The sequence below is a fragment of the Penicillium expansum genome, assembly GCF_000769745.1.
Source record: "Penicillium expansum strain MD-8 chromosome Unknown contig224, whole genome shotgun sequence".
NCBI lineage: Eukaryota > Fungi > Ascomycota > Eurotiomycetes > Eurotiales > Aspergillaceae > Penicillium > Penicillium expansum.
In genome coordinates, this window is record NW_015971275.1 from 198,211 (window position 1) to 218,084 (window position 19,874).

The 19,874-nt window shown below is 45.4% G+C and overlaps 8 protein-coding genes across 8 annotated transcripts; 3 read left to right on the top strand and 5 right to left on the bottom strand.

Annotated features, from left to right (window-relative positions):
* Positions 1–318: 318 nt before the first annotated feature.
* On the top strand, positions 319–1,954 carry PEX2_067090 (sugar porter family MFS transporter; the record flags this gene model as incomplete). The annotated part of the gene is made up of 3 exons (XM_016743980.1): positions 319–804; positions 856–1,186; positions 1,269–1,954. The coding sequence occupies 3 exons, from the start codon at positions 319–321 to the stop codon at positions 1,952–1,954; spliced, it is 1,503 nt and encodes a 500-aa protein (XP_016599693.1).
* Positions 1,955–2,354: 400 nt separating this feature from the next.
* PEX2_067100 (GNAT family N-acetyltransferase) lies at positions 2,355–2,969 on the bottom strand (the record flags this gene model as incomplete). The annotated part of the gene is made up of 1 exon (XM_016743981.1): positions 2,355–2,969. The coding sequence occupies one exon, from the start codon at positions 2,967–2,969 to the stop codon at positions 2,355–2,357; it is 615 nt and encodes a 204-aa protein (XP_016599694.1).
* A 3,330-nt stretch (positions 2,970–6,299) lies between these two features.
* On the bottom strand, positions 6,300–7,261 carry PEX2_067110 (uncharacterized protein; the record flags this gene model as incomplete). The annotated part of the gene is made up of 3 exons (XM_016743982.1): positions 6,300–6,596; positions 6,671–6,801; positions 6,874–7,261. 3 exons carry the CDS (start codon positions 7,259–7,261, stop codon positions 6,300–6,302), a joined length of 816 nt encoding a protein of 271 aa, XP_016599695.1.
* An 862-nt stretch (positions 7,262–8,123) lies between these two features.
* On the top strand, positions 8,124–8,603 carry PEX2_067120 (uncharacterized protein; the record flags this gene model as incomplete). The annotated part of the gene is made up of 1 exon (XM_016743983.1): positions 8,124–8,603. The coding sequence occupies one exon, from the start codon at positions 8,124–8,126 to the stop codon at positions 8,601–8,603; it is 480 nt and encodes a 159-aa protein (XP_016599696.1).
* Positions 8,604–9,373: 770 nt separating this feature from the next.
* PEX2_067130 (oxidase ustYa family protein) lies at positions 9,374–10,334 on the bottom strand (the record flags this gene model as incomplete). The annotated part of the gene is made up of 4 exons (XM_016743984.1): positions 9,374–9,501; positions 9,564–9,738; positions 9,795–9,937; positions 9,995–10,334. The coding sequence occupies 4 exons, from the start codon at positions 10,332–10,334 to the stop codon at positions 9,374–9,376; spliced, it is 786 nt and encodes a 261-aa protein (XP_016599697.1).
* A 1,182-nt stretch (positions 10,335–11,516) lies between these two features.
* PEX2_067140 (oxidase ustYa family protein) lies at positions 11,517–12,370 on the bottom strand (the record flags this gene model as incomplete). The annotated part of the gene is made up of 4 exons (XM_016743985.1): positions 11,517–11,843; positions 11,922–12,049; positions 12,114–12,209; positions 12,286–12,370. The coding sequence occupies 4 exons, from the start codon at positions 12,368–12,370 to the stop codon at positions 11,517–11,519; spliced, it is 636 nt and encodes a 211-aa protein (XP_016599698.1).
* Positions 12,371–13,285: 915 nt separating this feature from the next.
* Positions 13,286–15,280, bottom strand: PEX2_067150 (sugar porter family MFS transporter; the record flags this gene model as incomplete). The annotated part of the gene is made up of 8 exons (XM_016743986.1): positions 13,286–13,473; positions 13,529–13,659; positions 13,724–14,078; positions 14,180–14,421; positions 14,478–14,726; positions 14,778–15,033; positions 15,098–15,149; positions 15,215–15,280. The coding sequence occupies 8 exons, from the start codon at positions 15,278–15,280 to the stop codon at positions 13,286–13,288; spliced, it is 1,539 nt and encodes a 512-aa protein (XP_016599699.1).
* Positions 15,281–16,171: 891 nt separating this feature from the next.
* PEX2_067160 (Zn(II)2Cys6 transcription factor) lies at positions 16,172–18,542 on the top strand (the record flags this gene model as incomplete). The annotated part of the gene is made up of 2 exons (XM_016743987.1): positions 16,172–17,262; positions 17,315–18,542. The coding sequence occupies 2 exons, from the start codon at positions 16,172–16,174 to the stop codon at positions 18,540–18,542; spliced, it is 2,319 nt and encodes a 772-aa protein (XP_016599700.1).
* Between the last annotated feature and the right edge of the window lie 1,332 nt (positions 18,543–19,874).

Consider the following 19,874-nt stretch of genomic DNA (forward strand, 5'->3'; position numbering starts at 1 on the left):
TTCCGAATTGGATCATTATTACCCAGGTTGTACACCGACCCTACTTCTCGGATACCAGACTTTGACAAAGGCCATGGCGGACAAAAAAGAATCCCCAGAGACTGAACATTTTGAATCTAATATAAAATCGGATCCTTCTACTCTCATACCTCCCCCTGGATCAGCAAGACAGCCATATGGCGAACCTGGTATTACCCCCTCGCACGGTCTCTATACTCATCATATACTAATACATCATCACAAAAAATAGGCCTGAAGGGTATTCTTACGAACAAATATGTAGCAGCATGCGCTGCCTTCGCAACGCTGGGTGGGGCAATGTTCGGGTACGACCAAGGCGTCGTCTCGATAACCCTTACAATGGACCAGTTTCTCGAGCGATTTCCCGAGGTTGGCCCCAATGCACCTGGTGCGGGATTTCAGAAAGGAATCCTCACTGCCATGATCGAGCTAGGCGCCTTCATTGGAGCAATGAATCAGGGATGGATTGCCGACAAGATCTCTCGAAAATGGTCTATCATGGTTGCCGTGATAATCTTCCTCTTTGGTTCGGCTCTCCAAACTGGCGCTATGAGTTTTGAAATGCTTGTAGGCGCCCGGTTTGTCGGAGGTATTGGTGTCGGTATGCTGGCCATGGTGGCACCTCTTTATATTTCTGAGATCGCGCCCCCGGAGATTCGTGGTACTTTGCTTGTTCTGCAGGAACTTTCTATTGTTACTGCTATTGTGATTGCTTTCTATATCACATATGGTACAAGATACATTCCGAGTGAATGGTCATGGCGTCTTCCTTTCCTTATTCAGGTGTGCCTTCCCCGTTAGTCCTAATTTGCTCTTTCCTAACCACGTGGACAGATGATTCCTGCCGTATTTCTTGGCGTCGGTATTCCCTTCCTACCATATTCACCTCGTTGGCTCGCTGGTCGAGGCCGAGATGAAGAAGCACTCCAGGTTCTCTGCAAGTTGCGCGGTGTCGACGCTACTGATGAGCGCGTCATCCGAGAGTGGGTTGAGATTCGCTCCGAAGTGGCTTATTGCAAAGAAGTGAGCATCGTGAGACATCCAAAGTGCCAGGATGGAAGTTACACTAGCCGTGCTATGCTTCATGTCTGGAGCTATCTCGACTGTTTCCGTAAAGGGTGTTGGAAGCGTACGCATGTAGGTATTGGACTGATGTTCTTCCAGCGTAAGTGTCTATCTGTCGTGGTGCAACGACCACTGTCCCTTGTTTTTCTTCTGTAGACTGCTAACTCATATCTTTCTCTCAGAATTCGGCGGGGTTAACGCCCTTATCTACTACTCACCCAGTCTATTCGCAGGAATGGGTCTGAACTACGAGATGCAACTCCACATGTCCGGCGTCATCAACATCTGCCAGATGCTAGCCTGTTTCTGGTCACTATGGGGAATGGATAAGTTCGGCCGGAGGCCTCTGCTCTTTGGCGGTGCTGGTTGCATGGTGATTGCGCATCTCATCATTGCTGTCCTGATGAGCCAATACCAATCTAATTGGCCTGCTCATTCAACAGAGGGCTGGGTTTGCGTCGCTTTCCTGTGCTTCTTTATGCTCACCTACGGAGCTACTTGGGGTCCCATTCCTTGGGCTATGCCTGCCGAGATCTTCCCTTCCTCGCTACGTGCTAAGGGTATGGCATACTCCACAATGTCGAACTGGCTCAACAACTTCATCATCGGGCTTATTACTCCGCCGCTTGTGCAAAACACTGGGTATGGGACTTACGCGTTCTTCTGTGTGTTTTGTGCACTATCGTTTGTTTGGACGTGGCTTTTTGTTCCCGAGACAAATGGGAAAACCTTGGAGGAAATGGACTCTGTCTTTGGTGATAATACTTCAAGTGTGGAAACCGAACAGCGCGCGAGGATTGAGGCTACAATCTGGGCCCATGCTGCGGGACGATCTGATGGACTCGAAGGGACTCATCAAATTACTTAGATGGGGAACTTTTCTTTCGACTTGTATATTCGAGGCACGCGGTGTCTGGTCTGTATCTGATGTTTTTGTAGTGCTTATATAGGTATCTATAAGAGATTATGTGATCTTTCCGTCTGCTCCCAGGTTATACCTAGTCTCTACCTGCCCACTGTAGATGTCTCCTTTCTCTTCACGCATCTACAGATTCTCCAAAGTCCTCTATTCCTAAAAGACTTCCAAAAAGGACCAGAGATAGGCCAATTCCCGAAACGCATGCTTAACCCTTCCTCCAATACTATCTGATATAATAGCTGTCTGGAGTTGTGGTGGGAATAATGAGAGAGGAAAAGCGCTCGCTGATATCATTTCCCACAGTCGGTCGTGGAGAATGAACCATGAAAAGCAGCGTGTAACTGTTTCCTCAGTCATCCAAGCCGTACACGCTCAGATCCTGGCTCATTATAGGAAGCGCCCAAACAGCACTCTCCCTCCCTCCAAAAACCTTCAATTTCTTCTGTCCTCGAAACTCGAGCCCAATCTTCTCCAAAACCCTCGCGCTATGCGGATCATCCTTTCCACAGAATCCAAACACTGAATCGACCCCGAGTTCCCTCTTCGCATAATCTAGCAACGCAAGGGCGGCTTCGGTGGCATACCCCTTCCCAGTTTCCTTGGGCAGAAACGCATATCCGATGTCGGGCGCCAGGTAAGCATTCGGTGGCTCGCCCCTCATCAATGACACGGAGCCAATAGGTTTGCTCTCGGCCAAAGACGCGTTCTCATGCGGCTTCAGCGAGACTAGAAACATGCCATAATTGTTTCGGGCGTAGTCGGCGTGGACGCGATTGCGAAGGAACTTAGAGGCCTTCTCTGCCGTGTCGATACCGGTACGGCCGCATGTTTTCATAAATTCCTCGCTGTTCCATAATTCGACTAGGAAAAGACAGTGCTCAGGAGAGTCGGGTAAGAAGTAGGAGATTTGGAGGCGGTCACTCTCAATCGAGAATGTGGGAGATGCCTCAAATACAGAACTCATATTTGCGTGTTTCGCGTTACAGTCACGTAGTGTCCGAGTTTTCAGATCGGAGTGATTCGTAAGAGTAGGTAGGAGTTGTGACAGTTGGAAGAATCCAGTAGGGGGTGCTATCGATTGCAGCAACGCCCCGCACGTTCTTGAGGGAACAAAGAAATCGGAACCCATGTGATCCACACGGCTCTCTACCTTAAACTAGCTGACCTATCCCGCGATAGCCCTTACCTAGATCTAGCTCATCAATTGGGCAATCAGACTTCGTAATAGAAATTGCGAAATCTCGTTATCTGGGTGACCGCCGGGAACCCCGGCCATGGTAGATAGGCGATTTAGCCGCCATCTCAAAATAGAATGGCGCGACGATCTTCGAACCCTTGCATCACGAGGGGGATATCCCATCATCCACATTTATCGCCACACGTTCATCTCACATTCCAAGCTTTGTCGAGTCCACTGATCGGAGTGGACTCGATCATCCCGAGGTCGATCTGATCGTGGCTTCGGTTCGTGGCGCTAGGGTCTGTTCTACAGCAGCCATTTGTGCCAAATTTGATCTATTATTTTCACTGCTACCGTTTCCGCCCTCGTAACGTACAACATAATACATTCCACGTATTCTAAACTTACATTTTGTAAACTTATATTTCTTTCTCAATATACCACTAGCGGTTAATATTAAACCGGATAGAAATAAATTATCTCTCTCTTAGGGTAGTGCTTCTTTAAAAGCTATAGTTAGTTATATGGTCAAGGCTCTTACCTAGGCTCCCGCATAACCTATTTTGGGTTGAGACTTTCGAGTTAAAATAGGTTGTGCGGAAGCCTAATTATATATACGTTATGTTCGTTAAGTTAGAATCTAATAATCGCTCCCTTAATCTATCGCATACTTTAACACTACCTCTACTCATTTAGCATTCGTCGTCCAATAGTAATAATAAGAATCGTAAGAATAAGAAAGATATAAAGAAAGGAAGAGTGTTCGAACCATGGCATGTTCCATCTCCCTTCTTACCTTGATCATCTTCATAGCTCTCTTTGAAGTCCCGTCCTCTCAATGGCCTGATTACATTGATTCGATTGGTGGCTCACGCAGCCTCCCCATCAGAAGCACGTCACCGAGACTGTATATTTGATAGCATGGAGTTTGTCTAGTTACCACGTCGATTCTTTGACCATGAGCTTCAGAAGCTTGTTTTATCGCTCCGAGAGTGGATATGGTATTTGGATCAAGTAGGTAATGTACCTATTGACGGGAAACTTGTTCATTCGGGGTTTTATGAGAAGCTATATGCTGCATAGGAATACCACGTGTTTCACTCTATATATAAATACAGAGAAAGATCTATTAAGCTTTGCTAGATGGGAGTTTTGTAGATAGGTATATTGGTGACACACATCACACGGCGCATTGCGAGCGACAAAATACAAGTTTTTGGGATTCAAACTTGAATGATACGAGTACTACAATATACGTGAATTATGGGAATTGTCAAAGGAACTAAACGACCTTGGTCGCATGAGGCGGTACCAGATGAAAAATGGGAAGAGATTGTATGGTGACCGGTGACGTTACTCAGTGAATCTTGAAATGTATACATTGAGATATATTTGATAGTGTTTATCAAATCGCATATCCTGCTGTGCCTTCATCTGACCTCTCGATATGGCAATCAGACCACTCGACGCCATCTAGAACAGAGAGCCTGGTTGGTACAATTTCAAGTTTCTCTCGTACCATTCTCTGTTTTTCTGCTGCCAACTTGTCCACGACGGTCTTAGGTGGTCCATGTATTTTCATATACATATGCACACCGCATATCCGACAGAAATAATGCCCATTGAACCTGCGCTGAAAGAAATATTCTGTAATGTTTTCGCATCCGTGGATAGAGACACTATCTCGGTGAGTGTATATGCAGATATTGGCATTCTATCCTGGTTAGATCTGATAGTACGAAAAGCTTTCGGGGATGGATACCTACTCTCTGGCAAATACTACAGTTATCTTCCTTGATCTCCACCTCTGATAAAGCTTTGAGATTCACGGCTATGGTAACGGCACCACAGTAACAGCCTCCGGTATAGAGGTTTAGGTTTTCACCTGATACTTTCAGCAATTGTCCGTGGAATTGAGTAGAGACAGATACACTATCGTATAGGGGGTAATCTAGGCTTTTTTGTACATTAAAGAAGATCTCGTATGAAGGAACTTGAGGTTACTTACGCCTTAACTTCAAAAGTGAAGGGATTCATGCCAAATAAAGCTCTTTCTTGTAGACAGTTTAGATCCAAATCTAGACTTAGCAGTCTGAGACAAGTATCACTCACATTTATAGCAATGCCTAATTGTCCCGCTTGTATCACATGATTCTTCGCCATGATTCCTGTACCGCAAAGAGGGCAAAACTAATAGTGATAAATTAGGTGATAGATATAATTGAAGAACAATATTGAAGGCAACTCACAAAATGTTCCCCACTACGACCATTCGCAGTATATCTAGCCATAGCTTGCTGTCCGCTTGTAATACGGAACTGAGATTCCTCGAGAAATATCCAGAGGTGGCCCTTCTTGCTGCATATCAAGCAACGACAGGTGAAAACATGCCACAAGGGTTGCTGTAGATCGAGATCGAATCTGATTTGACCGCAATGGCAATTTCCGTGATAATTGTCTGGCGAAGACATCCCAACATCGTTTATTTTAACCTCTGCCTTAAATTTCATATAAGCTAGGAGCAAAGGCTGGGTAAAAATTGGAATTGAGATTGGAAATCAGGAGACAAAGAGGGAATCTATTTAATATATGACACGCACCCTGTACGGCGCTAGCTCTATGTTATTTAGCAGACAAATTATCAACACATGGGTATTTGCGCTTATCTTGCCATTTTCCACTTAGAGAATTCATCGCCTGGTGAAATATATGAGGTTGTTTAAATTGTTGAATCAAATTTTGGATTTTGTAATTTTAGGTTAGAAAATTATATATCGTGCCATTAACGAAGTACTGTTCTTCCCTGCACCCGGGTAATTTAAATCATCTTACAACCAGTACGCCATAAAATACGAAACCTGACCGCACTAGTATTTATTATTATGCAGTACAAAACACGGTCACATCCGAGGCATTGATACTGAAAGAGGCTAAAGACAAGAGATAAACGTGAGATAAACGTGAGATAAACGTGTATTGGCATAAAGTAAGTCTCCTTGGATCGCGTAAGTAATTTACGGAGCTTAGCATACTGGAAGGGTAATATATCACTCCAGATAGGAAAAAATAATGGACGTTCAAAGTATGGATCTTTTCCAACAAGGCAAATATATGCTAAGATAGTAACTTTTCAGACTCGTGTCTCTTGAAAGCCTGCCATTTCCGTAACGCGTCAAAATCAATGCATTCGTGGACTACCCCCCATCCCAGCCCTCCAGCTGTCAGCTCTGGCGCTGTTCCCGGTGGACTAGCAGGTTCCATAACTAGGAAGTCTCCACATGTGATTGAAAGACGGAGGTATTCAAAGCAGTGATCAGTATGCTCTGTCCAGCCCGCCGTAATCGCCTCTGATTCGTTGACGGGTTGGCTGATTTGAGACTCGTAGTGGCGGAAACGTCGTCGAACAACATTCTAATGAATAGTCACTAGTTAGCTTTACTGAAACACCACAAATGTGATTCTTCGGAAATCATTGTATGACTTACAACACAATGAAGTTGGTGAAGATTTGACAAGACGTAGAACCGTTCATCGGTGTTATCAATATTCAAAGGATCAGAAATACCCTTGGCTAAGCCGTAGTCTGATGGATTCTGTAGCCAGATGGAATCACCTCCTGCGGGTTGGAAGTTAGTTTTCTTTTGCCCACCGCATTTATCCCTGGTGTAATAAGAGCAAACCGGCTTACCGCTTGTGATTTCCTTCCAGGCTTTATCGACAGCGTCACCACTGCCATAGTATCTGTTGTCAGGCACAAATGGAATTTTCAGTCGCTGCTGAAAGATCTCTTTGGGTATAGGGGTTCTCAGACGTAGTCCTGGAACAAACTCAGGCCTCTTGAAGAATGAAAGACTAGTACAGCCTAGAACAATTCCCAGCCCAAAGACAATGGGTAGAAGGATAAGATATGCCCTGCAAAGTCTTTTGGATACAAAAGGTCGAATTATAGTTCCCCCTAGCGGGGTCTCAATAGAGGTTGATTGAGCATCCTCAACATGTCGGTGTTTCTCATCATATACATCCGCAAGTGTATAATCTCTGGACATGGTCGAAGACAGTATGCTTGGAAGTTTCATTTTGGCGGTGGTTGAAGATTCTTAGAGTAAATTTATTGAAAAGAAGCTTTGAGCGAAAGGACTTGTAGTTAGGAAAATCAAGTAGCAATAATTGAATGCGTCTGCAGGGTAGGAGATGGTTGTCTTCTAGGCATTTCGCCCTTGAAATATATGGAAATCCTTCTCCTAAGACCTGCATGTGAAAGTATTCTGAAAAGGCATAGCATAAGGGCCCTATTGATATACACTAGCACAGATCACTACGTATTACCGGTAGTTCCTGTCATAATTTCAGTACTGATTTCGATCTATCACTCGTGCTATTGCTCCGATATGGCAGAATCTTGGAATGTTCACAACTTGCAGAAAAAGATAAGAGATGTAACTAGGAACCCCTAGCTTGATGTATGTTATTCCACCTTTCAGTCAATGGGAGAATTACGGGTTGAAAAGAGGCAGAGTCGCAGACAGCCCATGCAACGCTGTGAGAAGAATCAAAGTAATTGGACTGAAGCACGCATCGCCCCTTACAACTATCTCCTCACTGCCTTAACACAATGATTATTATCACGATAGGAGACACGAACAGCTGACGTAGACGCATTCCGCAAAAAGAAAGTCAACACGAGAATAGCTCAGCTCACAGGCTTAATGGAAAGCAACTTTTTGGTTATGTGACCGCTTCAGGGCTGATATTATAAATACTTGGAATGTTGACCACCTAGAAATCATATTTCTATCGACATCAATATCGAACTTCAAAGCACCATCCTCCAAAGCATTTCAATCTTCCCAGTCTAAGCCTGCAAACAATTGTGAGATAAATGCTAGCAAGTTGACTTTGCATCCAGTATACAGAGATTAACTGTGTATAGTCTTCAATATGAGATTCATCGCCGCTCAGACAGTCCTGGCCGTCGCATTGGCTGCAGTTGCCAGTAGCTTGGCTATCAATACCGAGGCTGTCGTAAATCCCGAGGCCCCGGAGCCAGCTTGGGTTTGGTCTTCCAAGCGCGAAGAGCATGCAAATCCCAAGGCCCCGGAACCCGCCTGGGTTTGGTCCTCCAAGCGCGAAGAGCATGCAAACTCCGAGGCCCCGGAGCCCGCATGGGTTTGGTCTTCCAAGCGCGAAGAGCATGCAAACTCTGAGGCCCCGGAGCCGGCCTGGGTTTGGTCCTCCAAGCGCGAGGAGCATGCAAACTCCGAGGCCCCGGAGCCGGCTTGGGTTTGGTCTTCCAAGCGCGAGGAGCATGCAAATTCTGAGAGCCCGGAGCCCGCCTGGGTTTGGTCTTCCAAGCGCGAGGCTGAAGAGAATGCAGACCACGATGTTGCCAAGCCGATCTGGGTCCCGTCCACCTGCTAGTGCAAGGTTGAGGACATGGAAGAATGAGGACTATATGTTACTTCAGCCAATTAGAAAGATGGAATTTGAGGGCCATGCCACGAGCTTGATTTACTGAGGAGAATCCAATGGGAGGATGACTTGTTGATGACAACGGAAGTTGGGTGGTGTTATGTACCTACATCCCTCTATCTTAATTTCTAAATCGACTATCATATAAGTTTTGAATTTAGCAAAAGGTACCGCGGTATTGAGTTAATACCATTAACAAGCTGTTTTATGTTAACACACTCCAATATGGGACCTAGCTACTCCCAGGGAAATTATTACATTGGCATCAGAAGCACCAGAGTTTCCTAAAGAATGACACGCCTCTAACAATACAAAATCTCTCAAACAGCTTATGTAGAAACAAAACCATTGAGAGGGCATAGCTTCTAACCGAGACACCGTACATTGAGTATGATAAGTATTGAAGGCACCGCAAGAACATCGATTCATGAGCTTACTTTATTTCCCTTGAATTTCTCTTCTACAACTACATCAAGCTGTAAGCTAAGGGGAGGAAACAAGGGCCATAGCAATTTTTCCACGTTACTTGGGTAATCTATTATGCTTGGCATAGATTATGCCTGCCATATCTTCCTGAAAGCAGCATTTAAAGCAAAGACAATTGTATTATACCCTGCTTTGATAACATACTGTTCGTATATGTCGATTACCTTACCAAATGGCCATCAGCTCATCCTAGGCACTGCCACGGCCACACAAATCCCGGCCCTGGTTTTCTATCATCCATGGAAATCATGCTGCCAGGTTAGATTGTATTTTCTTTCCTGTTCAATCTGAAACTGTCGCAGTAGTTCAAAATCAATACAGTCGTGTTCAACCCCCCAGCCAGTGACAGAAGTAGCATGCCCTGTTGAAACGGAATCATTAGGCCAGTCCATCAAGAATAAAATGAAATAGGATTGAGTTTACCCTCTCCAACTTTGATTGGGCTTGATCCCTCTATAATTAGATCTCCTCCACACGAAATTGCTTGTCGGAGATATTCAAAGCAATGCAAGACATGCAAATTCCATTTGACCGCATCATGTTCGGTATCGAGATCGACACCATCCCGGGCCTGCCAGAACTGAAAGCGAACCATGTTCTGTCACTTTGAGTTAGAAAGAGTCTTTTATTGGATGACGCTAACCTCAGACGTACTAGACAGTGAAGCTGGTGAAGGATCGAGACCACATAGAAATCATGTTGTGGGGGATCGGTTTCGTGTGGATGATCAAATGGCGCGACAATGCCCTCGGGCAAACTCCATCTGTCGGGGTCTTCGATCCAGACGGCGTCATGGCCTATAAGTGGGGGGTGTGAGTAAACAATAAATTTAGACTGAGAGGGTTTGTTCTTACCAGCTACCAAGTCATCCCAATGGTGATCCACTTCTCTCGAATTTCCAATATATCTTTCATCAGGTTGAAATACCTTTCTCACCGGCTTGAAGACGTCCTCTGGAATAGGCGTGAATGTCCCGAGCTGGAACTTGCCATTAAATGTCGGAGCAATAGCAGATGATTTCCAATAGAGAATTGTGGTCGTAGTCCACCCAGTTGCAAGGATTGAAATCACAATGTACAGGAGAAGATTCCAATGTCTATGATCTTCAGACACTGGAAGCGATGTATCTTCTCCATCATTGTTGTTGATCTCTCGGTACTTCGAATCAGAATCTCGGAGCTTCAAAGACCACATTTTGTCAGTTCTGGAAAGAAATCGGAGGAAAAGGAAAAGAAAAAGAAAAAGGAGCTGTTCAATTGAGTACAGGAGCCAGAGAACCACAGCAGTTACAGCAATATGTCCATGCTCCGCTTTCCAATAAATAAGACACCAAATTATCTCTTATCTCCTCATCTAGTTCTGCGTAGTGTCTGTAGCCCAGTCAGTCTGATTAAGCCTCGCCGAAGTAAGGGCACATAGAGAAACCAGGCCATGACTGCGACCCAGATTTGCGAACACCTACGTTTGAAGTCAATGTAAAGAGCCCTGTGGAATGTACATTTACCCACTCTTTAACTAGGTTATCAGGCTAGCCTGTGCAAACAAAATGCCGCATTATCCTGTGATATGAGTGATCCAGACCTACTTATGTAGGGGGGCTCAAAACGCAGTCATTTGTGGGTGTTCGTAGATCGGACCGGAGACACGAAGTGCCAATCTACTTTAGGTAGGCTAGAATTGACCTCATAGTGGAGAATATATGGCATGCATATGCACCTATTTGCCCAGGTGGTGTGCAGGACGCAGGTGGGTTCAGCTTTTGTTCAGCCTCGGGTTCAGCAATGAACTAGAAAGTGAGTTTCCATGTGCCCCACTTTTATTGAGCGTAACATACCGGAACTAGGTTTTTACTTCTTTACTGCTTTTTTTTCAAATGCTTAAGCTTGTTATATGAAACATTCAATACAATTTATTACTAGCTTATCTACTATACAAAAATATTAGTTTCATCGAGAACAATAGGGTGGTTTTGTGATTCGAATATTACCTACATTACCCTTTGAAATTTTCAATGCACAAAAACGAATTATACATTACAGTGACTTTTTTAAAAAATTTACCATACTTCTACGCGTCACTATATAGTACATTCAGTAAGAAATGGGTGTATTCAAAATATTTTCAAGATTTGGGTATAATATTCTATCCTACCGAGTCATTTGACAATCATACCTTAACATATCATATTCTGGGTATTATGAAATACTATCATTGCCGGAAGCAAGGAACTAAAGAAAAACACACGCGAAATTGATTGTTACTGCATTTATTTGGGAAAATATTGTAGGTTTAGACCCTCTAATTTCTGAAAGTTTGACATTCTCGCATGATAGAGGTAAAACACGTAGTGAATCTTGGCCGAGTTTATGAATTTTCTCAATGACCATGTCCAGCATGTGGCCCCTTTTCAAAATCATTCAAGTCGCCAGGTGTATGCGTGAGTCTACCACCGGTGTATCCCGACCCATGCACTTTATTTGACCGATGTTCATAGGCCCAAGAAAAGATCTTATCGTAATCACGACACTGATGGATAGCCCCCATGCCATTGATTCCTACTTCACTCATGGGCTCGAAAGTAGGGTCTGCATGGCACATTAGAACTTGGCGGATATAGTCAAGGCAGTGATCGCGGTGGAATTCAACTTCTTCCTCGTCCATATCCTGCAAGGATGAGGGGTAATAGGCGAATCGTAGGAAGTTCTGTGTGGTAGGTTAGACATTTGCATGTTAGAGTTGAACGGGATCCATTATGAATTGATGGAAAGCTGAAACCCATACCAGACAGTGTAGCTGGTGAAAGACCGATACACCGTAAACCAGCATAGTCTCTGGATTATTTGGGGCGGGCAGGGACTCGGGAAGGTTCTTTGCAGCTGCGATTGGAAGTTCCACGATACCATCACCAGCTAAGAGGCGACTCAGTCAGTAGTTGTTTTATTTCTCAATTTAGTCATAAGATGATTCACTCACGGGGAGAAAGTCGTTTCCACATCTCATCTGTCTTGTTTGATGGAGGTCCACCGAAATAGGAGTGAGGTTGGAAAGTAACACGGCTTCTATATTGCACTGTAATAGGGAAAGATCTTGATCAGCTGGCTTAATTCTCTCTGCCCGCCTTTCTCGAGAGAGTGTTTTTTCTCACAGTCTTCCTCAAACTTAGTTGTCCACGATTCCGTATCGCAATGGCATTGCTCAGACTTCCTGCCAAATATGCCGGTGACCCACATGCTTACAGAGGTGAAAAACAGAAGAGCATTGAGGGCGATTAGCCAATTTCTATAACTGCAAATCTGCCCTCCCCTTAATGGCCGGGAAGATTTTCTGGAGTGGTAGTTCCAAGAGTCGGCGCGAGGAAGTAGTGTTGAGCTCGAATCACTTCGACCTGACTCGAGAGGAATGTCTTTGTCTGACTCGAAATCGTCATGAGCGGCCATTGTAAAGTTGAAGGGGAGAGAGAAAATTTGTCACCCAAGTAGAAAGAAAGGATGGATGGTGAGGGCAAAATATATAGATAGAGAATAAATTACCAACACAGCGTGATGAAATAGTGGAGCTACCTACATACACAAGCAACGGGTTGCCCTTCAAGTTATCCAATCACTTGAAATTGTATGAAATTCGTTGATAACAGTCGAGACATACAGATTTCAGGCAGCGTCTCATGGATTTCCCTTTCCGTTCAAGTGCCCACCCCTTGCGGCCTTCCTATCTCCCACCTTACCGGGGACTAAATCGATGCACTCTAGTCTCATTCCAATTCTTCTGTCCCAGTTTGCCTTCCTTAGTAGCCTTAGGCCAAAGTGACACACATTATGGGTGACAAGTCCAAAATTGCAGGTAAAGGAAGAATATGAGAAATTATGGATAGGTCCAAGGATCGGGCTATGTGATAATATTCCGGACAAGAATTGGTAATCAAATAAACTACTGAATTCGGCGGGATTCTGGCGATTTTTCTCCGCGAGGTTCCCACCTATCCGGCAAAGGCCGAGTCATAGACGCCCTCGAGTTCAGGATGAAGGATATACAAGACCGCAGTGGACGCTGCAGATCCCCGAACGCTATATCTCCAGTTTGGGAAAGCCACATGTAATTTTCTATGACAACTACTTATCATCACCCCCACACGCCATTCATGCCACCTAATTAACATGTTCCTCGTATTCTACAGCACCAGCGGCAATATCCTTTGCATTCTTTTGAACTTCTTCGTCTTCGTGATAGACGAACTGAAGCGGTCTTTTGGTCGAAATGGCATCAGCATCACCGACAACGATGAGTGGCGGGTTGGTACGATAGTATGCATCGATGTCCTCCAGCTTCCGGTTTGCTAATAAACATTAGCACATACATAATATCCACATAACCTCTTGGGATAAGCTCACCTGTTTCTGGATATATGAAATATATAATTGGCAGGAAGACCGCGTTGAGGACAGTCCACACAATCCAAAATTTCCATCCAATGCTTTGAATACCGATAGGTGTAATCTCGACTATAGCAAAATTCGTAATCCTGGATAATTTAAAGCATGAGAACCATGGTTTAGTTCAATGGGAATATGTTTCAGACAACTTACCAATTAGTCGCGGTCGAAACTGCCACTCCCTTTGTTCTCATGGGGAGTGAGTTTATCTCAGTGGGATATAACCACGGCACACCCAGCATACCCATTCCAAAAGCGATATGATATAGGAAGAAAAAGGCAACAGAAGCAGTGGCGTATACCTTATTATTCTCAGCCAAGTATAGGAGAATTGTGATAACCAAGAAGGAGATAAACTGTCCGAAACCAGATAACATCATCAAGCCTCGACGGCCGACTCGCTCAACAATTGAGGCTGCGGCGCACGAGAAAATGAAATACGAGGTCGCATTACAGGCCGTCAGCAGCCGGGCCATCTTATCTGAAAGCCCGACCGAGTTCATGAGGACTAGCGGGAGATAGTAACTCATTATGTTGATACCTTTGATGCAGAATTTTCATCAGTATGTTCAAAACTTTATGCGAAATAGGGCTTGGACAGGAAAGTACCTTGTAACTGCTGCATTGCCTGTGTGCCGGCACCAAGAAGCAACCGTCGAAGAGTTTTAGTATTATCGGCTTTGCCCCGGCGCAGAAGATCGCGCCATCGAACGGAATTGTCTTGTTCATATGTGATACTGAATTTGATCTCATCACGCTGAGTTATGATAACTGGATCGTTGATGGATGTAGCCTCGATGCACGCAAGTACTTCCATCGCCTCATCTTCGCGGGCTTGTGTCATGAGCCATCTGAATTCTTGTCAAATCCACATCTATCTTCTGTGCAAAAGGACTTGGTATCATACCTTGGGGATTCAGGGAGCCAGGGGATTGTTACGAGTAAGACAGCGACGAAAGTAAGTTGTAGAGCGATCGGCATACGCCATGCAATGGCGCCCCCGCGGAAAGAAAGTCCATAGTTTATCCAGTTGACAATACAGTACCCGCCGACATTCAGCCCAAGGTCCAGGATGACCAATTTTCCTCTCCATTTCGCCTGTGCTGTTTCCGTTTGCCAGATAGGTGCTGTTGCAGTGTTGATTCCGTTCCCGAGACTAGGTGATTTAGGATTATTGGTAGTAGATGAAGATCGTTGACCCACTCACCCTAGCACAATTCGACCAATGAAGATTTGGGGTAGGCTATAAGATGATGCCTGGAGAACGGTACCGACGGCTATAATGACGGTACCCAAAAGAATGGCTTTCTTGCGGCCCAGTCGCTCGCCTAGCGTAAAGGCGAGTATGGCTCCGAAGAAACAACCGATGTCGTAAATGGCAGCAACCGTTGAAAGGACTTTGGTTTTGGTAGGGCCAACAAGATCATGGACTTCTAAGAAGTCAGGGGTAACCACCACGCCACCTAGATAAATATACTGTTAGTATCCCGGACGACTGCATAGGAGTGAAAGGGAAAGATAACATACTGAAAACACCCTGGTCGTATCCAAATAGCATCATATCAGTAGCACATGCTACCTGAGACCTCACTTGTATTAGCATTCCTCCGGCTGAGACGAGGTATGGAAACATAGCCAACCCACCGTGAGCCAAAAGGTAAGCCATCCTCCGGTGAGTCCGAAATAGGGCTTCTTTGTTGAGGCTATCATTATCGATGAAAAGATATGACGGAATAAGTAATAACAGAAGGTTGAAATCCACCTAATCAGATAATATGAGAGTAGCTGTTGTGAGAGTAGTTGTTAGAAGCCTGCTGGCAATCAGCTGCTTTATATACCTCATTCTCTCGGATAATTGCAGCTCATACCCCAGGAAATTTACCCTTCCGGCCCCATATAGTCCCGACCCCAGATGCAGACGTGGTGGATATGGGATGTGGTGTTCAAAGTGTGGCAAAAATTATTTTCCCCGTAACTTGGCGGACACTGCCAACCCACGATATCGCTCCTTCCCTGCTCTCCTACATTAGTCTCCCAAAGGAATGCATGCCTTGAAATGTTGGGCTCAGTTGCAATGCCACCTTCATTGGAATGTACCTTTTTGCTGCATCGAGGACCAAGTCTTTTCAGATGCCAATCCTACCCATCTCTTCGGAGACGCATCTGACAAGCGAGGACTATCTTGTTGGATGTATAGAACTGGCTAACGCGAAGGAAACTAGCGCCGAACTAGAGCTGGGGCTATGGACTCTAATAGCCAATCATTCTCTCGGCTGGAACGGAGACATTACGACGGACCGAAATATGTTTCGCGGAAAGATTTACTTGAAAGGGATGCTGACGGGTAATTAATGCCGCCAGTACTCAGAGCCGCTTTTCTCCCCAAACAGGCCCATAACAGAGGAAGAATGATGGGGAAATGGGGGGAAACGAGGAAAAGGCTGCTGACAGGTTGAATTTCCAGTTCCGCTATGAGTGATTTAACACCATGGAAAACCAATGGTCGGAAGTGTTTTCACTAACTACACCATACTGTATCCTGAAATCAAATTCTAGTTAGGGAACTCGCCATCACTCCCGGTCCCCCGCCCGATCCAATCCATGAACGGTGACCGACGATTGCGACGAAATCAAGTCGCCTGCGACGCGTGCCATACCCGCCGTGTGCGATGCGATCTGGTATCCTCGTTACCATGCTCGCACTGTCTGCGCAACGACGTAGACTGCAAAATTACACGCAAGCTTCGAAAACGAGGTCGCATAGCACGGTCTAAGCTAGCCAATGCGAATAGGACTCATGGGGTAGACGCACCGCCAAGTCCTACAGAACAAAGACAGACCAGCGAAAACTGCAGTCTTGCGTCACAATCGACTGTATCATCCATGGATCCCACCATTCCGACTTCAGTCACACAATCGTCTTCGCCAGGAACCAACGAAATCGATGCTCTCTTGACCTTGTGCATGGAGGACTGTCGCTCTATGCCAGATGACTTACAGCTGCAGGCAGGATTAGGGAGGGATGTCACAGAGGAATGTCTTCCAACGGCTCATCTGCTCAATAGCTTGCCACAATTGAGCCCAGAAGACAACGAGCCTCCGCTGCCACTGCAGGAAATCTGGAAGGGGGCTGATATGGCTCCTGATACTCCGAGCCAGGGGCATCATCCACCGACACTATCTCAACCACCAACAAATTACCATCTCCCAGACAATGAACCGATTTTGCGGCTCTCGACAAAATATCCTGTGTTGAGTACAGTGATGCCTGTTCTAGAAAAAGGTCTCCCTCCACAACTTGTGTTCCATTTGCTTGAACTATATTTTACTAGCCCATTTCCAAACATCTTGCACAGGAGCTCCTTTCTGAGGGATGAATTCCGGGTCACCAGCCCTGCGCTTTTAACAAGCATGCTTTGGATGGCTGCTATTGATCATCGGGCCTCTCTATCTATCCCACCCTCACAACATCGGAAGATCTGCCAGTTCCTCGGCGACCTAACGAGAGCATTATTACAATCTTCAGACGATGCCTCGCCCAAAAATCAGGAGCCTTCACTGGCAGGGCTGCATTGCTCATCTATGGCAGTCCATCCCGTGATGGAAAATGATGTTCAGCTTGATCAGGTAATCACTTACATCCATATTGCCTCGGTTGTCTCTACCGAACAGGAAGCCGCAGGGATGAGATGGTATGTTAAGCTCTGTCTGTCTTTCATATCCTGTTTCCTGATTCCTTCTCAGGTGGAAGACGGCGTTTAGTTTAGCCCGAGAGCTCAAACTAAATCAGGAGGCGGAAATTGTGCCAGACTTTGATAAGCAGATCAATGGATTGGCCCAATCCTTTGCTGACGGGCTATCAAATTTGCCAAAGGACCCGAACTTTTCCCATTCTAATGGGACACAATCGAGCCTCAATAGCGCATTTGAGCAAATCCATGATAGCTTTGAAATCCATGATCAAAGCTATCATGTCTCAACGGAGGAACACAACGAAGAGCGAAGACGAATTTGGTGGCTTCTTTACATTATTGATCGTCATCTCGCATTGTCTCATAACCGTCCGCCCGAAATTCTTGATTCAGAGTGTGGGAATCTTTTACTGCCACTGGACGAAACCTTATGGCAGGGCGGTAGTGTTCACAGCAACAGTCTCCATTCGCAGGGGCTTCGTTGCTTTCATCCAGCAAAGCAGAATGAACTTCAGGTCTTCCCTGGTTTTCGCTGTCGCGACTCCTCCATTTTTGGGTTTTTTCTTCCGCTTATGACGATCACCGGAGAGGTGATGGGGCTCAATAATCTGCGGCTGGAAGATAACGAGGCTTGCAAAGTTACAGAGACTGAAGTGTTAAGTCATCTCGAGGTCTATCAAACCAGTTTGTCCGCTTTTATGGCATCTTCAACTGTTTCCGCCGAAGTGTCAAACCGACCCGACATGCAGCTAGTCCAGGACCATGGCTGGCAAACACAAACTGTGGTGGCTTACTCGTCATACCTAGTCCAAGTTCTCCATACATCACTAGTGGGGAAGTGGGACTGGCAATTTCTATTGGAAGACAAAGAGTTTTGGACTTCTCCAGCCTTCACATCCACAATCTCACACTCATTAGATGCGGCTTTTTGGTTGCGGCAAATTTTGCAGCTTGACCCAGACATCAGCTTCATTCCCTACCTCTTCGGAATTCAGCTAATTCAGGGAAGCTTCCCCCTATTGCTGATTGTAGAGCGGCTCCAAGATAAATCAGAAGAGGACATTCTTAATGCCTGTGAGATTATGATGCAAGCTACTGACTCATGCCTTGTCACGCGGAACACATATTATCAAAGGACATTTCGGCAATTGATACGCAGCGCAGTCTCACAGGCTTGGGGTCGTCCTGTGAGTGCCGGCGAAATTCGACGTCGTCGCAAAGCGGTCTTCGATCTTTGGCTGTGGATACGAAGGAAGACAAATTGGTCCACCGTACGATAGCAGCCGCATATCAAGACGAGCTGCGGGGTCGACTGTTGTCAATGTCGTTGGCTTTTTCTTATTATTTTGACTCCCTGTCAGTCATAAATAGTGTAATGGATAAACTAAGTGCCGGAGTTGGTTAGGTCGGAAGCCATAGTTTGTTGCAGCACTTATGTGCCTGCTTAGTTGTGCAGCATTTCCCGTCCAGCGTCTATCCTATACGCTTCTCAAAGCTATAAAGCCTCAGGAGCTGAATTTAGGTCCCTAGGAATAAGCTGAATTGTGGCTAAGAGGATCTCTGCCTTTCATCAGGGCAGGCTACAATTGTCCTTCGTTCATGAACAAACATCCGGCAATGGGGCCTCGAATAGGTCTACATTCCTGTTTGACCTTGTGCTTGCAGACACATTGGCACTGTTTCAGTAACATCCCTGGCTCGGAACTTTGAAGTTCATTAACATGAATCGAAATCCAATTCACCACCTCTGCAATTATTCGTTCTTGTACAATCTTAGTCATATTCACTGTGTCCTCATTAGGTTTAGCGTAGTGAGCAGTGTCGAATCGGATCACTGCCAAGGCCAGCGATTTGTGGTAGACTGATCAAGATAGGCATAGCGTCCTGCAGTGTGGAGTTTTAGTGGGAATGAAGGAGATCTTGCTATGTCTCGCCTTTCGTTATTCACAACTCGCTATTCGTTTTTGGGCTTGGTCAGATTACTCAACGGTGTTCCCTATGACAATAAATTTTAATCTGCCTAAAGTACTACGGAGCATGTGGCGGTGAAAGCACAAACAGTGATGTCATAGCCACGACCATACAGCGCGATCAGGTGGTAATAAAGTGGGGGTGAAAAGGGCAAAAGCGAAGACTCGCAAAACATCATGCCTTACAAGCCCCTCCTAGTTTCTTATTCCCCACACATATCTTTCAAGTCTAAGGTATTCTCAGGCCTCGCGAAACGTAAATGCCAAGGCCACTTGAACGCAATCGTAAGTCCCTGCTTGGTCGAGCAGCTTTGAGTCTCTGAAATTAATACGAGGTTTGTATCTCTAGGATGGTGAGTCAGTCGAGTCGTTCCTTGATTACTGTTCGAATTTCAAGCCAAGACCATACCGTCTCGCTTTTATCACTTTGAATTCCCTAGAAGTCTAGAAATCGATTACTAATTTATGACTGCTCAGCCAAACGTGTAGGTCACGGCGGGTCAAATGTTAGTATTGTATACGTCGACTCGTACAATGCCATCAATTACTAACCGCGGGCTCATTATGATAAAACGAAAGGCGACGGAAAACGACCCAAATGTTCAGCATGTCAACGCATTGCCCGTGACTGTCATTGGATTC